A 15,218-nucleotide genomic window follows, 5' to 3' on the forward strand; every position below is an offset into this window, starting at 1 on the left:
AGACGAGAGGACCAGCAGGACAAGAAGCTGGTGTACCAGGAATCGGATAAACAGTGTGAAATGGATTAGTATGAGGAGGTCAAGTAAGTGGTCAACTGTCAAGAGTACAAGGAAGGAACAAGAAGAGCTAAGAGAAGGGGGCCTGGGACAACCGTGATAGCCAGGATAACCAGCACCAAGAGGACTATGCATACAAAGATCCAAACAAGGGAAGCCAGGAGCAAGAAGCTGAAGTCCAATGAACACAAAAGCAAAAACAGAACAAGGACAGTGAGGACCAGGAATAGTAGGACTAGTGCTAGGCAGACCTAACCCAGAGCAAGAAACACTAGGAGATCAGGGCCTTGAGATTCAGGAGCAGGTGCAAAGGCAACCAGAGATTAAAGGACAAGAGGACCAGGGGAAGAAGGCCCAGTGGGACCACTACCATGGGGACCAGAAAGCTCAATGCACAGAAGCCCAGGAGCACCAAGACCAGACATTCCAGGATAAGAAGAAAAAAGGTGGGGACAAAGAGGAGGATGAGGATTAGGGGGGTCTTGTTAACAGGGGCCAGGATAATGAAAACGGGTGACTTGAAACAAGATGAACAGAACATGGATGATAGGTCTAAGAGGACTAGTTAGTGCAGAACTGCAAGGAGCATGGGGACTTTCATGACTAAAGCCAGGAATATCATGTCCAGATGAAGGAGGACCAGTAGAACTAATCCGATCAAGAGCAGGGGGGTGGACAAGGTCCATTATGACCTGCAACAGGATGGAGTAGGATTACGTGGGATCACTGACATAATATCGACTACAGAAATATAGGCATTTAAAATATCGACTACAAAATATCGACTACAAAAATATCGAAGTTCAATCTACAAACAAGTAAGTACAAAATTATTGTTTAAAAATATGTACTTTGTAAAAATATTTATTAAAATTAATATAAAATTAAAAAAGTATTTAAAATAAATAACTAAAATATACTTAAAAATACTTAAATACCCTTAAAATTATTAAATAATTAATTTAAGTTATAAAAAAATATATATTTGTAAAAACATGTATATATATTAACATAATATTATTAAAAAATATACAATATTATTACCGTAGCATAGCAAGAGTGTTAAAATTACTATTCCCACTCCAATGAGTGCAACAGTAGGGAAAGCGTTGGATAGCGTAGCGGTAAAAATTACTATTCTGACTCCAAAGAGTTCAACAGTAGGGAAAGCGTTGGATAGCGTAGGGGTAAAAATTACTATTCCCACTCCAGTGAGTGCAACAGTAGGGAAAACGTTGGATAGCGTAGGGGGAAAAATTACTATTCCCACTCCAGTGAGTGCAACAGTAGGGAAAGCGTTGGATAGCGTAGGGGTAAAAATTATTATTCCCACTCCAAAGAGTGCAACAGTAGGGAAAGCGTTGGATAGCGTAGGGGTAAAAATTACTATTCCCACTCCAGTGAGTGCAACAGTAGGGAAAGCGTTGGATAGCGTAGGGGTAAAAATTACTATTCCCACTCCAGTGAGTGCAACAGCAGGGAAAGCGTTGGATAGCGTAGGGGTAAAAATGACTATTCCCACTCCAAAGAGTGCAACAGTAGGGAAAGCGTTGGATAGCGTAGGGGTAAAAATTACTATTCACACTCCAGTGAGTGCAACAGTAGTGAAAGCGTTGGATAGCGTAGGGGTAAAAACTACTATTCCCACTCCATTGGGTGCAACAGTAGGGAAAGCGTTGGATAGCGTAGGGGTAAAAATCACTATTCCAACTCCAAAGAGTGCAACAGTAGGAAAAGCGTTGGATAGCGTAGGGGTAAAAATTACTATTCCCACTCCAAAGAGTGCAACAGTAGGGAAAGTGTTGGATAGCGTAGGGGTTAAAATTACTATTCCCACTCCAAAGAGTGCAACAGTAGGGAAAGCGTTGGATAGCGTAGGGGTAAAAATGACTATTCCCACTCCAGTGGGTGCAACAGTAGGGAAAGCGTTGGATAGCGTAGGGGTAAAAATTAGTATTCCCACTCCAGTGAGTGCAACAGTAGGGAAAGCGTTGGATGGTGTAGGGGTAATAATTACTATTCCCACTTCAGTGAGTGCAACAGTAGGGAAAGCGTTGGATAGCGTAGAGGTAACAATTACTATTCCAACTCCAGTGGGTGCAACAGTAGGGAAAGCATTGGATAGCGTAGGGGTAAAAATTACTATTCCCACTCCAGTGAGTGAAACAGTAGGGAAAGCGTTCGATAGCGTAGGGGTAAAAATTACTATTCCCACTCCAAAGAGTGCAACAGTAAGGGAAGCGATGGATAGCGTAGGGGTTAAAATAAAAATATAAATTAATATCTATAAAAAAATAATTACAAGTAATTACCAATTTAATATAATATAATAATTAATCAATTAAAATTACAAATTGAAATTAATTATTACAATTAGTTACCTATTACTACAAATTAATTGCAAATTAACAATTAATTAATTAACAATTAAAAATTTATTAAAAATTAATTCAACTCAAATACAATTAAATAAATTGAATTATTTAATTAATTATAAATAAATGACTTCCCACCCTATTCCCCTATAAACCCACAACCCCCTACAGAAAATAAATTAGTAAAATTAACATAATTAGCAATTAATCAGTTAAATAAAATTAATTGGCAATTAAAATGTAATTAATTACCCACAAAAAATGTATTAGAAATTAATTCTAAATAAATACCAATAAATAATTTTACATATTTAATTAATTATAAATAAATGACTTCCCACCCAATTCCCCTATAAACCCACAACCCGCTACAGAAAATAAATTAGTAAAATTAACATAATTAGCAATTAATCAATTAATTAAAATTAATTGGCAATTAAAATGTAATTAATTACCAAATGTAAATTAATTAACAATTAATTAAAAATGAATACCAATAAATAAATTTACATATTTAATTAATCATAATTAAATTACTTCCCACCCTATTCCCCTATAAACCCACAACCCGCTACAGAATTAAATTACGCAAAAATTAAAAAAATTCATTAAATAAAATAAATTATAACATAAATACACACTTTTCACACATATAATAACATAAAAACACTATAACAAAATCGATAATATTAAAAGTTCGATAATTTTAATAACCTATATTATATATTTCGACATTTCAACTTTCTATATTTTTAACTTTTGATATTACATTACTTACCTTAAAAATGATATTTTTGATGTCTATATTCTGTCCATTTGATATTTTGTCCATTCTATATTTTAAACTCGATATTTTGACTGTTTACCATTAGGTGTACTAGAAAGATCAGGATAAGCACATACCAGATTAGGAGAAATAGGATGGGTGAATCAAGGTGACGAGAACATGGAGTAGGACCTTGTGAATCAGGATCAGGGGAACTAGGGCAACCAGGGGGATCGGACTAGGAGGAGGATGACTACCCCTACCTCAAGAGTACCTAATAAAGAGGACCGGGAGCAGTGGTCGCAGTACCAAGTGGCCCAAGAGGACAAAGACTAGAGCCAGGAGTATCAGCATGATCCAAACCTGGAGGAAAAGAAGTGCAGACCTAGGATGGCCAGGGTAAGAGGATCTGGTATATAAGGGCTCAGCTGATAAGCCGAACTTGGGTGGTAAAATTAACTGGAATCAGGACCAGGGAGTCCAGAAAGGGCATATGTAAGGAGGTACCTGGAAGGGTCTGGAACAGGAAGAGCAGGGCTAGGAAGGACGAACATCAATCAATCAATCAACCCGGAAATTTGTAGAGCGCACTACTCACCTGTGAGGGTCTCAAGGCGCAAAGGGTGGTGCTGCTACTGCTCGAATAGCCAGGTATTGAGTAGCCTTCTGAAGGTTAGTAGGTCTTGGGTCTGCCGTGGGAGGATGGGGAGGTTGTTCCAGGTCTTGGCAGCAAGGTAGGAGAAGTATCTGCTGCTGGAGGTCACTCTTCGGATGCTAGGGCAGAGCAGAGCTGGCGGTTCGGGTGTAGAAGGTGAGTCGTCTGTTGAGGTATGCTGGTCTGGTGTCGTGGAGTGCCTTGTGTGAGTAGGTGAGGAGCTTGAAGGTGATCCTCTTGTTGACGGGTAGCCAGTGCAGGTCTCTCAGGTGGGGTGTGATGTGGTTGTGTCGAGGGATGTCGAGGATCAGGCGGGCAAAGGCGTTCTGTAAGCGTTGCAGTCGTTTCAGCAGTTTGGCCAGGGCTCCAGCGTAGAGGGCGTTTCTGTAGTCCAGCCTGCTGCTGACGAGGGTCTGGGTGACCGTTCTTCTTTTGTCGGTGGGGATCCACCTGTAGAACTTGCGGAGCATGCCGAGGGTATTGAAGCAGGAGGATGAGATGGCATTAACTTGCTTGCTTGGTCATGGAGAGCGTTGAGTCGAGGATGAACCCCAGGTTCCGTGTGTGGTCGGTGGGTGTCGGTGCTGCTCCCAGGGCAGTCGGCCACCAGGAGTCGCCTCAGGCTGAGGGGGTGGAGCCAAGGATGAGGACCTCCGTCTTGTCTGAGTTCAGATTCAGAAGGATGTTCTTCATCCATTCGGCGATGGCTTTCATTCCTTCTTGGAGGTTGGCTTTGGTGGTGAGGGGGTCCTTGGTGAGGGAGAGGATCAGCTGTGTGTTGTCGGTGTAGGAGATGATGTTAAGGCCGTGCAGTCTGGCGACATGGGCAAGCGGGGCCATGTAGATGTTTAACAATGTCGGGCTGAATTATAATCCTTGGGGTATGCCGCAGATGATCTTGGAGGCTTCGGAACGGAAAGGGGGAGGCGGACGCTCTGGGAAGGAGGTGGTCCATTCCAGAGCCTTGTCTCGGATCCCTGCATTGTGGAGGCTTGTGCGTAGGGTGTGGTGGCAGACCGTTTCGAAGACAGCTGATAGGTCCAAGAGGATGAGGGATGCGGTTTTGCTGTTGTCCAGCAGTGCCCTGATGTCATGAGTGGTGGCGATGAGGGCAGTTTCGGTGCTGTGGATGCTGCAGAACCCAGACTGGGATGGGTACAAGATGTTGTTCTCCTCGAGGTAGCGGGTCAGCTGTTTGTTGATGGTTTTCTCGATGACCTTTGCCGGGAATTGGAGCGGGGAGATGGTCCGGAAGTTCTTGAGGTCCCCCGGATCTTCCTTGGGTTTCTTGAGCAAGGCGTTGATCTCGGCGTGCTTCCAGCTCTCCAGTAAGGTTGCAGTCTCGAAGTAGATGTTGATGGCCTTGCAGAGATGGGGTGCGATGGTGGCACTGGCTTTGTTGAAGTTGTGATGTGGGCATGGGAGCGGGAGTGGATGGTGTTCATGATTTTGATGGTGTTGTTGTTGTTGATGACGGTCCAGGTGAGCAGGGGGTCACTGTGGGAGTTGGTCATGGGGTCTGAGGTGTGTTTGGCTGTTGTGGTGGTCTGGTTGTCGAAGCTGTTGTGGATGTCTGTGATCTTGCGATGGAAGAAGGGGGCCAGGGAGTTGCACAGGTCTTGCGATGGTGGGATGTCCTTGGTGTTGGAGCTGGGGTTGGAAAGTTCCTTACGATGTTGAAGAGCTCTCTGTTGTTGTGTGCGTTGTTGTCGAGGCGGTCCTTGAAGGAGGTCCTTTTGGTGGATCTGATGAGGTGATGGTGTTGGCACTTGGCGTTCTTGTGGGCTGCGTGGTTCTCTGGTGTCTGTTCACGGTGCCATTTCTTCTCCAGTTTTCAGCAGGATTGTTTGGAAGTCTGGTGGTCTGCGGAGAACCAGCTGGCATTCTTGTTGGTGTGTCTCTTGGAGGGTTTCTTGATCGGGGCGAGAGTGTTGGTGCAGTTGTCGATCCAGCGCCTGAGGTCGGTGTGGTCGGCGGGTGAGCTTTGGGTGAGGGCGGTGTTTAGCTCGTCTTTGTAATTTTGCTCCAGAAATGACAGGGAGTTCTGTGGTGTGCCTGAAGGAGATGTGGGAGCCTGCCGAGAAGATGGGGTCAAGCTTGTGGCTGGCAGGGAGGGTGGGTGTTGTGACGAGCTGTCCGAGGTTAGCACGGTTGTCGATCAGGTTGGCGGAGTTGTTGTTGTTGTTGTTCTCGAGGTGGAAGTTCATGTCCCCGAGGAGGATGTAGTCCATGGAGGCAAGAGCGTGCGTGCTGACGAAGTCGCCGATGGAGTCGCTGAACTGAGGCTGGGGTCCGGGGGGGTCTGTAGATCAGAGATCCTCTAAGGGTGGTGTTGGGATCAGTGTGGATCTAGAACTGCAGGTGTTTGGCGGTGCTGAGGATGTCATCAGAGTTGGTCGAGACCTTGAGGGTGGACTTGTGGATGATGGCGATTCCCCCTCCTACTCCGTTGGTGAGGTCTCTGCGGGTGATCTTGTAGCCGTCCGGGATGGCTATGGCGATGTCTGGTGCAGAGGAGTCATTCATCCAAGTCTCCATCAGGAAGGCGACGTCCGGATAGGATGTGTCGAGCAGGTCACAGAGGTCGACGGCGTGTTTGCGTGCTGAGCGAGTATTCATTAGTTTGCATCTGACGCCATACACTCCTGAGCTATCACTTTGGGTGCTTCAGAGGTTCTCTCTAATTGCTCAAATCCCAAGTAAGTCCTTCTAGATTAGGGTTGAGCCATCTCTTGGCTGCACTTCAGAATTCCGATTTCACTATGGAATTTGAGAAAAATTAATGCTGCTTATGATCTCCCTACCACTAGGACAAATTTTGTTTTATGCAGCATTATGCAAAACTATCACTCTTACATGGGGTAAGGGTGGGACAGAAACCCATGGTTGATGCACTGATGAAGATCGATTTTACTCCGGGGAGTGCGTGACACTTCATTACTGTAGCCTATAACACCTTTAGAATGACTATGACCAATTGTTTGGATCCTCTATGGATGAAATAGATAGAAGACCTGAGTGAGGACCGCTCAGATTTACAATGCAGAATGTGTGCCAGATCTCCTAGAATGCTTGTTTTCTGATTTAGTAGTTCAACTATGTCCATCAGATATGAACCCAGCGGGGCTGTAGACGATGAGCCCTGGTGCACCATTTGTTCGCCCCCTATTTAAATTGGAAAGGGCCTCCTTTAGGCAAATGGTATGGTCATGTGGGGTCCTTAAGCAGTGGTGTGCAAAGGTCATAAACTATATTTCAGATTGGACGGGTAGGTGGAATCTGGAAGGGCCAAAAATGTGCTTACTGGGGGTCATATCATGACCTAAAGCTGATAGATCATACAACAAATTCATTGACCTAGCACTACTCCCATCTAAACGACAACTGGAGATCCCCATTTCTCCCAGATCTCAGTAGATGGAAAAATAGCTTCTTTCTGTAGATGTGGTGGAGTGGAAATGGAGGTCTGTACCTTCTCAACAAGTGGTCCACCCACACCTAGGTTAATACTGGATTGAGAATCACTTCAACCAGCTGTTAATACCAAAAACGATAAAAAACACTTTAGACAACACACACCCATGACATGTATGAATACTTACAATAATCTCTGAAAATTGTATGGTTTTTATGCACTTCATGACTGTTTGAGTACTGGATAAATACTTTGCACACTGCCTCTAAGTTAAGGCTGACTACTTTTGTGCCACGCTAATGGAGGGCTGCACAAGAAAAACAGGCTAATACAGAGGGAGCTTTTTCAAGGGAGAAATCGGACGCTGACAGAACATTGGAGGAAAGGAAAGTCATATTGGCTCATGAAGTGAGTCTTAACGTGCGGGACCCAAAGGTAGGCAATAGGCAGGGTCCAGCAACAATGGTGGCAGCGAAATGGCTGGGTCCATTGTGGACAAGAGAGTCTACCTTTTTAAAGAACTCCTGCCTAGCTGTGTGGTGTGGGATGACATAGACAAATGGTTTTCAGCTTATGAGAAAGCCCTAAGGTTGCATAGGGTCTCAGAAGAGGATTGAAGAGCAAGTCTCAGAAAACACATGCCCATGGTGGAGAGGGATACTGTGCTAACACTAGAGGTAGATGACCAGGTAAGGTATGCCCCATGAAAGCCATTCTTGTCATCATGTTTGGCTCACGCCAGAAAAATACCACATGTATTTTATGGACAGCCACCAGCTGTCAAGGCGTCTTGGGTGGACTTTATTGACTACTCCAGTAAGGCACTAAAATGTTGGGTAAAGTGCAGTAAACTGAGTGATTATTAAGGGTTGTATGATCTGATTTTGAGAGCCCATGCTCAATACTCAATTTGCAGAGGTGCGCTAACACCTGATTGACAGCCAGCTTACTTCACCCGAGCGTTTGCACAGGAGGCAGACCTCTGGGTCAGCACCAGAGTGTTCAAGAAAGCACATAGTTGAGGTAGATTAACGCAATGTAGACAGGGTTGCCACCAGAAGAAAGAGGGGGGAGACAAAGATAAAACACCTGTTTTCGCAAAACACTCCAAAAGGGTTTCCAGAGGAAGGAGTCATAGCCGAATCCTAACCAGAAGAAGGGAGGATTCCATGAGAAGCAAACTTCAGGTCACTTCTCCCTTTGAGTGCTACAGGTATAGGCACTCAAAGGATGGCCCCTACTGCCCGAAAAGGCAGCATCCTCCCTCTGCTGGGCAGCCCCCTGGAATGGCTAAGGTAGTGCTCAGGGGTCACAGACAGATCACAGATCTCTCAGGTGGCTCATGTAAATGAAGGGCGAGAATCCCGCACTGCTACGGTGGTCCATCTCCCTACAGGGAATTGACTTTACAGACCGTCCTGGGACTGACCACTCCAGTGTTGCTAGACTCTAGGTTTTTTCTCCTTAGTTATGAGAACTCCCATGAGGGTGGGAAGTTCTCCCTACTTTCAGCTGGTTGGGGGGCATGTTTGACCTGCCACCCTTGGGTGGTAGTCACCCAAATATTTTTCCGTCACCCCTTCTGTTTTGCTGAATTTGATTTTGTTTCCACAAGTATTCTGACCACTTTACCACTGCTAGCCAATGCTACTGTGCTTGTGCTCTCTCCCTAAAACATCATAAAACTGGCTTACCCCTAATTGGCCCATTTAATTTGCTTGTAAGTCCCTAGTAAATGGTGCAACATGTACCCTGGGCCTGTAAATTAAATTCCAATATTGGGCCTGCAGCACTCATCGTGTCACCCACCATTGCATTCTCTAGAACAGTTTCAAATTGCCATTTCAACATGCCAAAATAAACCTTTTGCCAGTCCTAAACCTTCCTTTGTAATACATATAGGTCACCCCTCAGTTATGCTCTAAAGGCACACTGGGCAGGGTGCAATGTATTTAATAAGTATGACATGTGGGTTTAAGTTTTACATGTCCTGATAGTGATAAACTACTAAAGTCATTGTTCACTATTGCAAGGCCTACCTCTCCCATAGGATAACATTTGGGTTACCTTATTACACTTAATAAGTGATAATTTAAGTTTGGGAAGATATAGGAAAATTATGTTAACACTCAATTGAATTGTAATTCATGGTAAAGTCGGGTTTTAAGTTACAATTCTGAAAATGCCACTTTTAGAAAGTTGCCATTTTTGTTTTCTAGCCATTTAGTGCTGGTGCCTGTGTCCTGGGTCATATGACCATGAATAGTTTGGCAGTTAGCCTTTGTGTCTTTCTCTTAGACAGTGAAACAAAGGCAGACTCGGGGTTGGCAGGATGGGCCATCCTGCCAGGGTGTCTGGAGTGGAGCTCTTCCCTGCCCTGCTTCCATTTCAAATGGCTGCCTACAGCACACTCACAAGGAACTTGACACCAGCTTATTGTCACCCTAGACCACTTGGAGCCTGCACAGGGAAATGAAGGAACTTTCCAGAACCACGAGTGGGGGTAGTATAGGAAGGCCCCCACTTCAAATGCTGGCGCCAGGAATAAATATTGGACTCCTTGAACCATGCACCAGATCACTTTTTCACCTATGGAATATTCAAAAGAAGGACTGCCATGCTGCCCTGCTGCTGGAGGGACTGCACTGCTATCCTGCTACCTAAGGAAGGAAGCCTACTCTTGCTTTTTCAGCCCACAACCACTAGAGTTAGCTACCAGACTGGTCTCCTGTTCTGAGCTAAACGAACACACCAAGCTCCAGAGGTCTCCCGGCTGCAACTGGACCTGCCTGTCAGTGCCTCTCCAACTGGACCTACCTGCTGGTGCCTCTCCAGGTTCTGGACCCTTTCCTGGCATCAGAGTGTACTCCTCTGCCAAGAAAGTGAAATCCTGAAGTTTTGGGCTCTTTGCAACTGTGAACGGGCCCATTTGCATTGAGACTTTGCTGCCTGCTACGACCATCAACAGGATTTTACGTTGAATCGGAACCTTCAGGCTACAGCAACTGCCAGTGACGATGGCCAACACAAGATTTGCACTTCACGCTATAGTATCGACAGCCCACAGAGATGGTCATCGTGAAACTTCAGTAAGGACCATCAATGAAGACCGACCAGATCTTCATGCAACTGTGACGACTTTCCATGCCGGCAGGTCTGCTCTTCATGCTCCAGTGACGATCATTCATGACGCTCTCTCTGTTCCTCACAGTGAACTGGACTCTTTGCGCTCAACTTTGAAAAGGCGACTTATTCTTTGGGACTAACCTAGTCCCTGCATCTCAGCCACACTCCATTGCAGTCACCCTGAACTTGTGACATTTTCCCGGTCTAACATGACCAGATACTGCAATGGCACTTTGTGTTTTTAAGTGCTATACGTCCCTAAAACTTTGAAACTGCATTTCTCCGGTTCTCCAGTTGTTCTGATATAATTGTATTTATTAAAATGTACTCTATTTCTCTAAATTATTGTGCTCTTTTTTCACTTTATTACTGTTTGAGTGCTACGAATATACTTTCCACAGTGCCTATAAGTGAATCCTGGCTGCTTTTGTGCCAAGCTACCAGAGTTAAGCACAAGTTAAGTTAGTGGCTTTTGTGGTTCACCCTTACAGCAATTGTGCTTGAGAAGGGCCTTCAGCCCCCACAATCAAAAATCCAATTTCCTACAGGTAGAATATGCTTGGTACGTCTGGCATGCTGTAAGAATCTATGCAAGTGATAAAGTAGGTTTTTCTGGTGTAGTGTAGGGACATGTAGCTTGCTAGGAGCTCTGTGTCTTATTTGTGTAAGGTGTTATTGAAAAATATACCTTCCTTGGGAGAACTGTTCATTTTGAGACAAAGATTTTCAGTACAGTTATTACATGTCCTAGTCGGCAATGTACCGATATAACTTTGGACATTTAATAAAAGTTTGTGACTAAAAAGTGTGTAAAATGTTAATTCTGACTACTGTCAGGTGTCATCTGGTGTCATCTTGAGTGGGTCTATTTTCCCTTGCTTACGATATGGATCACCGGTAGTCGATGTAAATATCCTGCACTGGAATATGTATAAATAAAGTTATGGAGAAATCATTATTAGAACATTGGAATGATGGGAGCTTCTTTGAAAACAATGGAGTGCTCTGAGCTTTTAATGGGCAGTAGAAGCCTGGAGCTCCAACATTCAAATGCTGTTGTTCACAGCTGTTGCAGTGAACAAAGGCCTCACAGAGCCCAAGGGGGTTTCAATCCCCTTGGCCTCTATGAGGCCTTTGTTTTATTTGTGAGAACATTCTGCCTTCTAGTGGCGGAATGCTCTAATAGCTTTATAGCCCTCCACAGCTGGGCTAAACTCGGATTAAAGTCCAGCTCCCCAGTTAAAGCTTTAATGCTGAAGCTGGCCTTTAATGGGTGGTAGCCCGGTACCGCAGGTTATTAGGCTATAATTAAAAAAGTCCTCCTAAACTTGTGGAAAAAATATATGGATTATGAATTAATGTTTATACATAGCTGTTGACAGGGAAGTCATGAGGTGAAAACATCCTCATAATTCACTTTTTACCGATCTATAATTTTGTGTTATGTATGGGCCCCAAAATCATCTGCCCCTGCTTCCAACTACTACACAGATGGAGAGGAGTAATGGGTGAGCAACATCTAACATTTCCTCTGTTATGTATCCCTGTCAAAAAGGTAAAAGAATAGGAACGTACCTGCCATCCTTGGCCAATCCCCACCAACTTCCATGCCTTTCTTTCCCCTCCTGCATGTATACTTTCTGCTTTCAGTGACTGCAGCAGACAAGTACAGCTGCAATTTGAGAGCCCTGTCAGCTGGCCTGAACGGCCTTTATGACAGAAGCAACAGTGGGTAAGGAGTTTTGTTATCAACTGTTGCTATGCGCACCAGTCTATGATGACACTTGGAAACTGAAATAAACTATCGAGCCACATATAGCAAGGCATCTGTGACTTACTTCGAGTCAGACCACATTATGTTATGTCATGAAAAGACATGGTTTCAATTTTCTAAAGGCTTCCTTGTTTTCTGCAGATGGAGGCTAAAGTGGTGATGGCGAAACTATTGCAAAGGTTTGAGTTTGAGCTTGTGGCTGGACAGAACTTCAAGATTTTGGACAGTGGAACTCTTCGGCCATGGGATGGCGTAATCTGCAGGATAACGCCAAGGAGAAATACAAAGGCATCACAATAATATGGAGTTTTTTTTATTTACTTGTTTGTTTAAACAGTCTCTTTCCCATATTAGTTAAACTTTATGTGTTTGCATTCACAAATGTTATCTTGATTCTTAGTGCTTCAAAGTGAAAAAGAAGTTAGCCACATAAAAATTGCAAAGCTCTGTTGAGATTGTGTGTTGTTTGTGCACATCCATCCTCCCTCGCCCCTACCCCAAACCCCCCAAAAACACAGTACTCGTGTAGCAGCTCCTAACTATGACATTCTCATTTCTTAATATGGCAGCTTCTCTTCTGGCACAAGATAAAAATAAGAAAATATGAGGAGGGATTTACAGTAAAGGAAAATTGAAAAAAGCCATAAAGTTTGGAATTTGCATACTGCATGAGCACAGAGGTAAACAACAATCAGGCACACATTGACACAGATGACAAACGCATAATACTGTGCAAATACAGCCACTCTACTCCTTGCCACTCTACACCACTATTCTCTATGCCACTTTACTCTACGCCACTCTACTCCAGGCCACTCTATGCCACTCCACCCCACCCTATGTCACTCTACTCTACGTCACTCCACTCCACACTATGCCACTCTACTCTACACCACTCTATTCTATTCCACTTCACTCTACTCCATGCCGCTTTACACCACTCTAAACTACTTCACTCTATTCCACACCAATCCACCCCAATCTATTCAATGCCCCTCCACTACACTGTATGGTGCTCCAATGTATGCCACTCTACTCAACCCCACTCCACTCTATACAATACCACTCTATGCCACTCTGCCCTACGCCACTTAATGCCACTCCACTCTACTCTATGCCACTCTACACCAATCCACTCTGCACTACTCTATACCACTCTACACCTCTCCCATCTATGCCACTCAACTCTACTCCACTCTGCGCCACTCCACTCTATGCCACTGTACTCTACTCCATGCCACTCCACTGTATGTCACTCTTCTCTAAGCCACTCCGTCATTCTACACCACTCTAATGTACGCCACTCTACTATATGCTACTCTAGTCTACACCACTGTACCCTTCTCCACGCCACTCTATGCCACTTTGCACTACTTCACTCTACTCCACGCCACTCTAGTCCTCTCTACTTAATGTCACTGCACTCTATGCCACTCTACGCCACTCTACTTTAAGCCACTCTACTCTACACCACTCCACACTACTTTGTGACATGCCACTCTACTCCACTCTCCTCTATGCCACTCTATTCTATGCCAGACCACTAACGTTTAGCCGTGTTAAAAGCAGCCATGCTGTTAAAAGACATTGACAAAGTCAATAGCTCTAACATAGGCGAGATATATAGGCTTTGTCAATGCTTGTTTTATTATAATGTGCTCCAGGAGTAACAGTAAAACAGCCAATTTATGCTGCAGTACATGTGCTTGCATATACAAGTTAATGTTTTCAACTGTATGTGAACTTAGCAGGAGAACTACCACTTCAAAGTGGAAAAATATTATTGTATTACAATTCATCTAGAACTTACTACCTCTGATGATGCATTGAAGCACTTTGAAGCGGGTAGCAATCTCCTCTGGATCACAATGTCAGGGGTTAATCCAGTGGTTACTGGATAGGGTCAGTTATTGGGCTTACATGGAAGCACTGCCTGAAGCTTTGGAAGATGTCTTTAGTTTCTATACCTGCCTTTAAATCCTATGTCTTTTTCAACAACAGGTATGAAATATATGTTGTAAAATGCACCATTTGACTTAAAATATTCAAAATGTTAATTTGGGGAAACACTACAACCAATAGGCGATGGAAGTAAGGGTGTTGGGGGTCCTGTTGCACCCCCAAATTAACCATGCTGAAGATTAGAATGCGAATGAGCAATAAATAAAGAAATTTAATTTTTAACTTGTCAAATATGCTGTACATTCAAAGACAGGGGTCAAATGTCAAGCTACTTCACCTGACAAATTTATGCTTAGTCTTTTAGCATGGAGATTGTTTTTTACTTTTTCTCTCTCTGATAGTAAAGTGAAAGTATTTTGTTAAGTGAACAATGTGACAAACTTGTTGGGGTACCAGGAGTCTGAAAGGGAATGCAGAAGAATGTTTTGCTTTTCTAACACACAACAACATTTAAATGCCTTTTAATTTCCTGGATATGTGTTTTTAAAATACATTAACAGTTAGGAAAGCACAAATGAAGCACCTTTTTTGTAATTCTTAAGTGTGATGAAAACAAAGCTTTTAATAGGACCACACCAAATCAAGCCACTTTAATTGTTGATGCACAAATTATAAATATTTGCTGAAACACAATTTCCACGGTTGTATGAAAGAATTTTACATGCCGGTGGCTTAACAATGCAGTCATCACCACCACTGTGTCATTACCAAACGACTTGCTTTGGGGCGCTGGACTTTGGAATTGTATGAATTTCTATTTCAACACCAGTCGGTGTATTAGTAGGGAAGGTGTTGGACTTAAAATACAACACCAGTCCAACACCACATTCCCTAAAGCAAGTTGCTGTAATGACTTGCGTGCTAAAGGAACACATGGTAACATCGCAGGCACTGTGTGGTTTTGACTGTGTGGTAAAGGATGTATCCCAGTTTCCACGCATTATCTTTGTTCTTTAGTAAACTTGCACGTCTCTACAATTTTAGTAGCCATTTTAATGGAAAATGTGCTGTCTGCAAATGACAGTGACCTACCATGCTTTATTATATATTTGCAACAGGTGCTCCAAAATGCACCACCAGCTACATAC

At 43.7% G+C, this 15,218-nt stretch overlaps 1 protein-coding gene across 1 annotated transcript in view; it reads left to right on the forward strand.

Moving 5' to 3' along the window:
• LOC144781356 (cholesterol 24-hydroxylase-like) overlaps nt 1-14,352 on the forward strand; it is a 457,687-nt gene extending 443,335 nt beyond the window's left edge. Inside the window, exon 15 of the mRNA XM_078660145.1 lies at nt 12,310-14,352. Within this exon, the coding sequence (XP_078516271.1) occupies nt 12,310-12,468 (159 nt within the window). The 3' untranslated portion in view covers nt 12,469-14,352. The remainder of the gene's footprint in view (nt 1-12,309) is intronic.
• Nucleotides 14,353-15,218: the final 866 nt, after the last annotated feature.

Source organism: Lissotriton helveticus, chromosome 9 (assembly GCF_964261635.1).
Source record: "Lissotriton helveticus chromosome 9, aLisHel1.1, whole genome shotgun sequence".
NCBI classification, from domain to species: domain Eukaryota; kingdom Metazoa; phylum Chordata; class Amphibia; order Caudata; family Salamandridae; genus Lissotriton; species Lissotriton helveticus.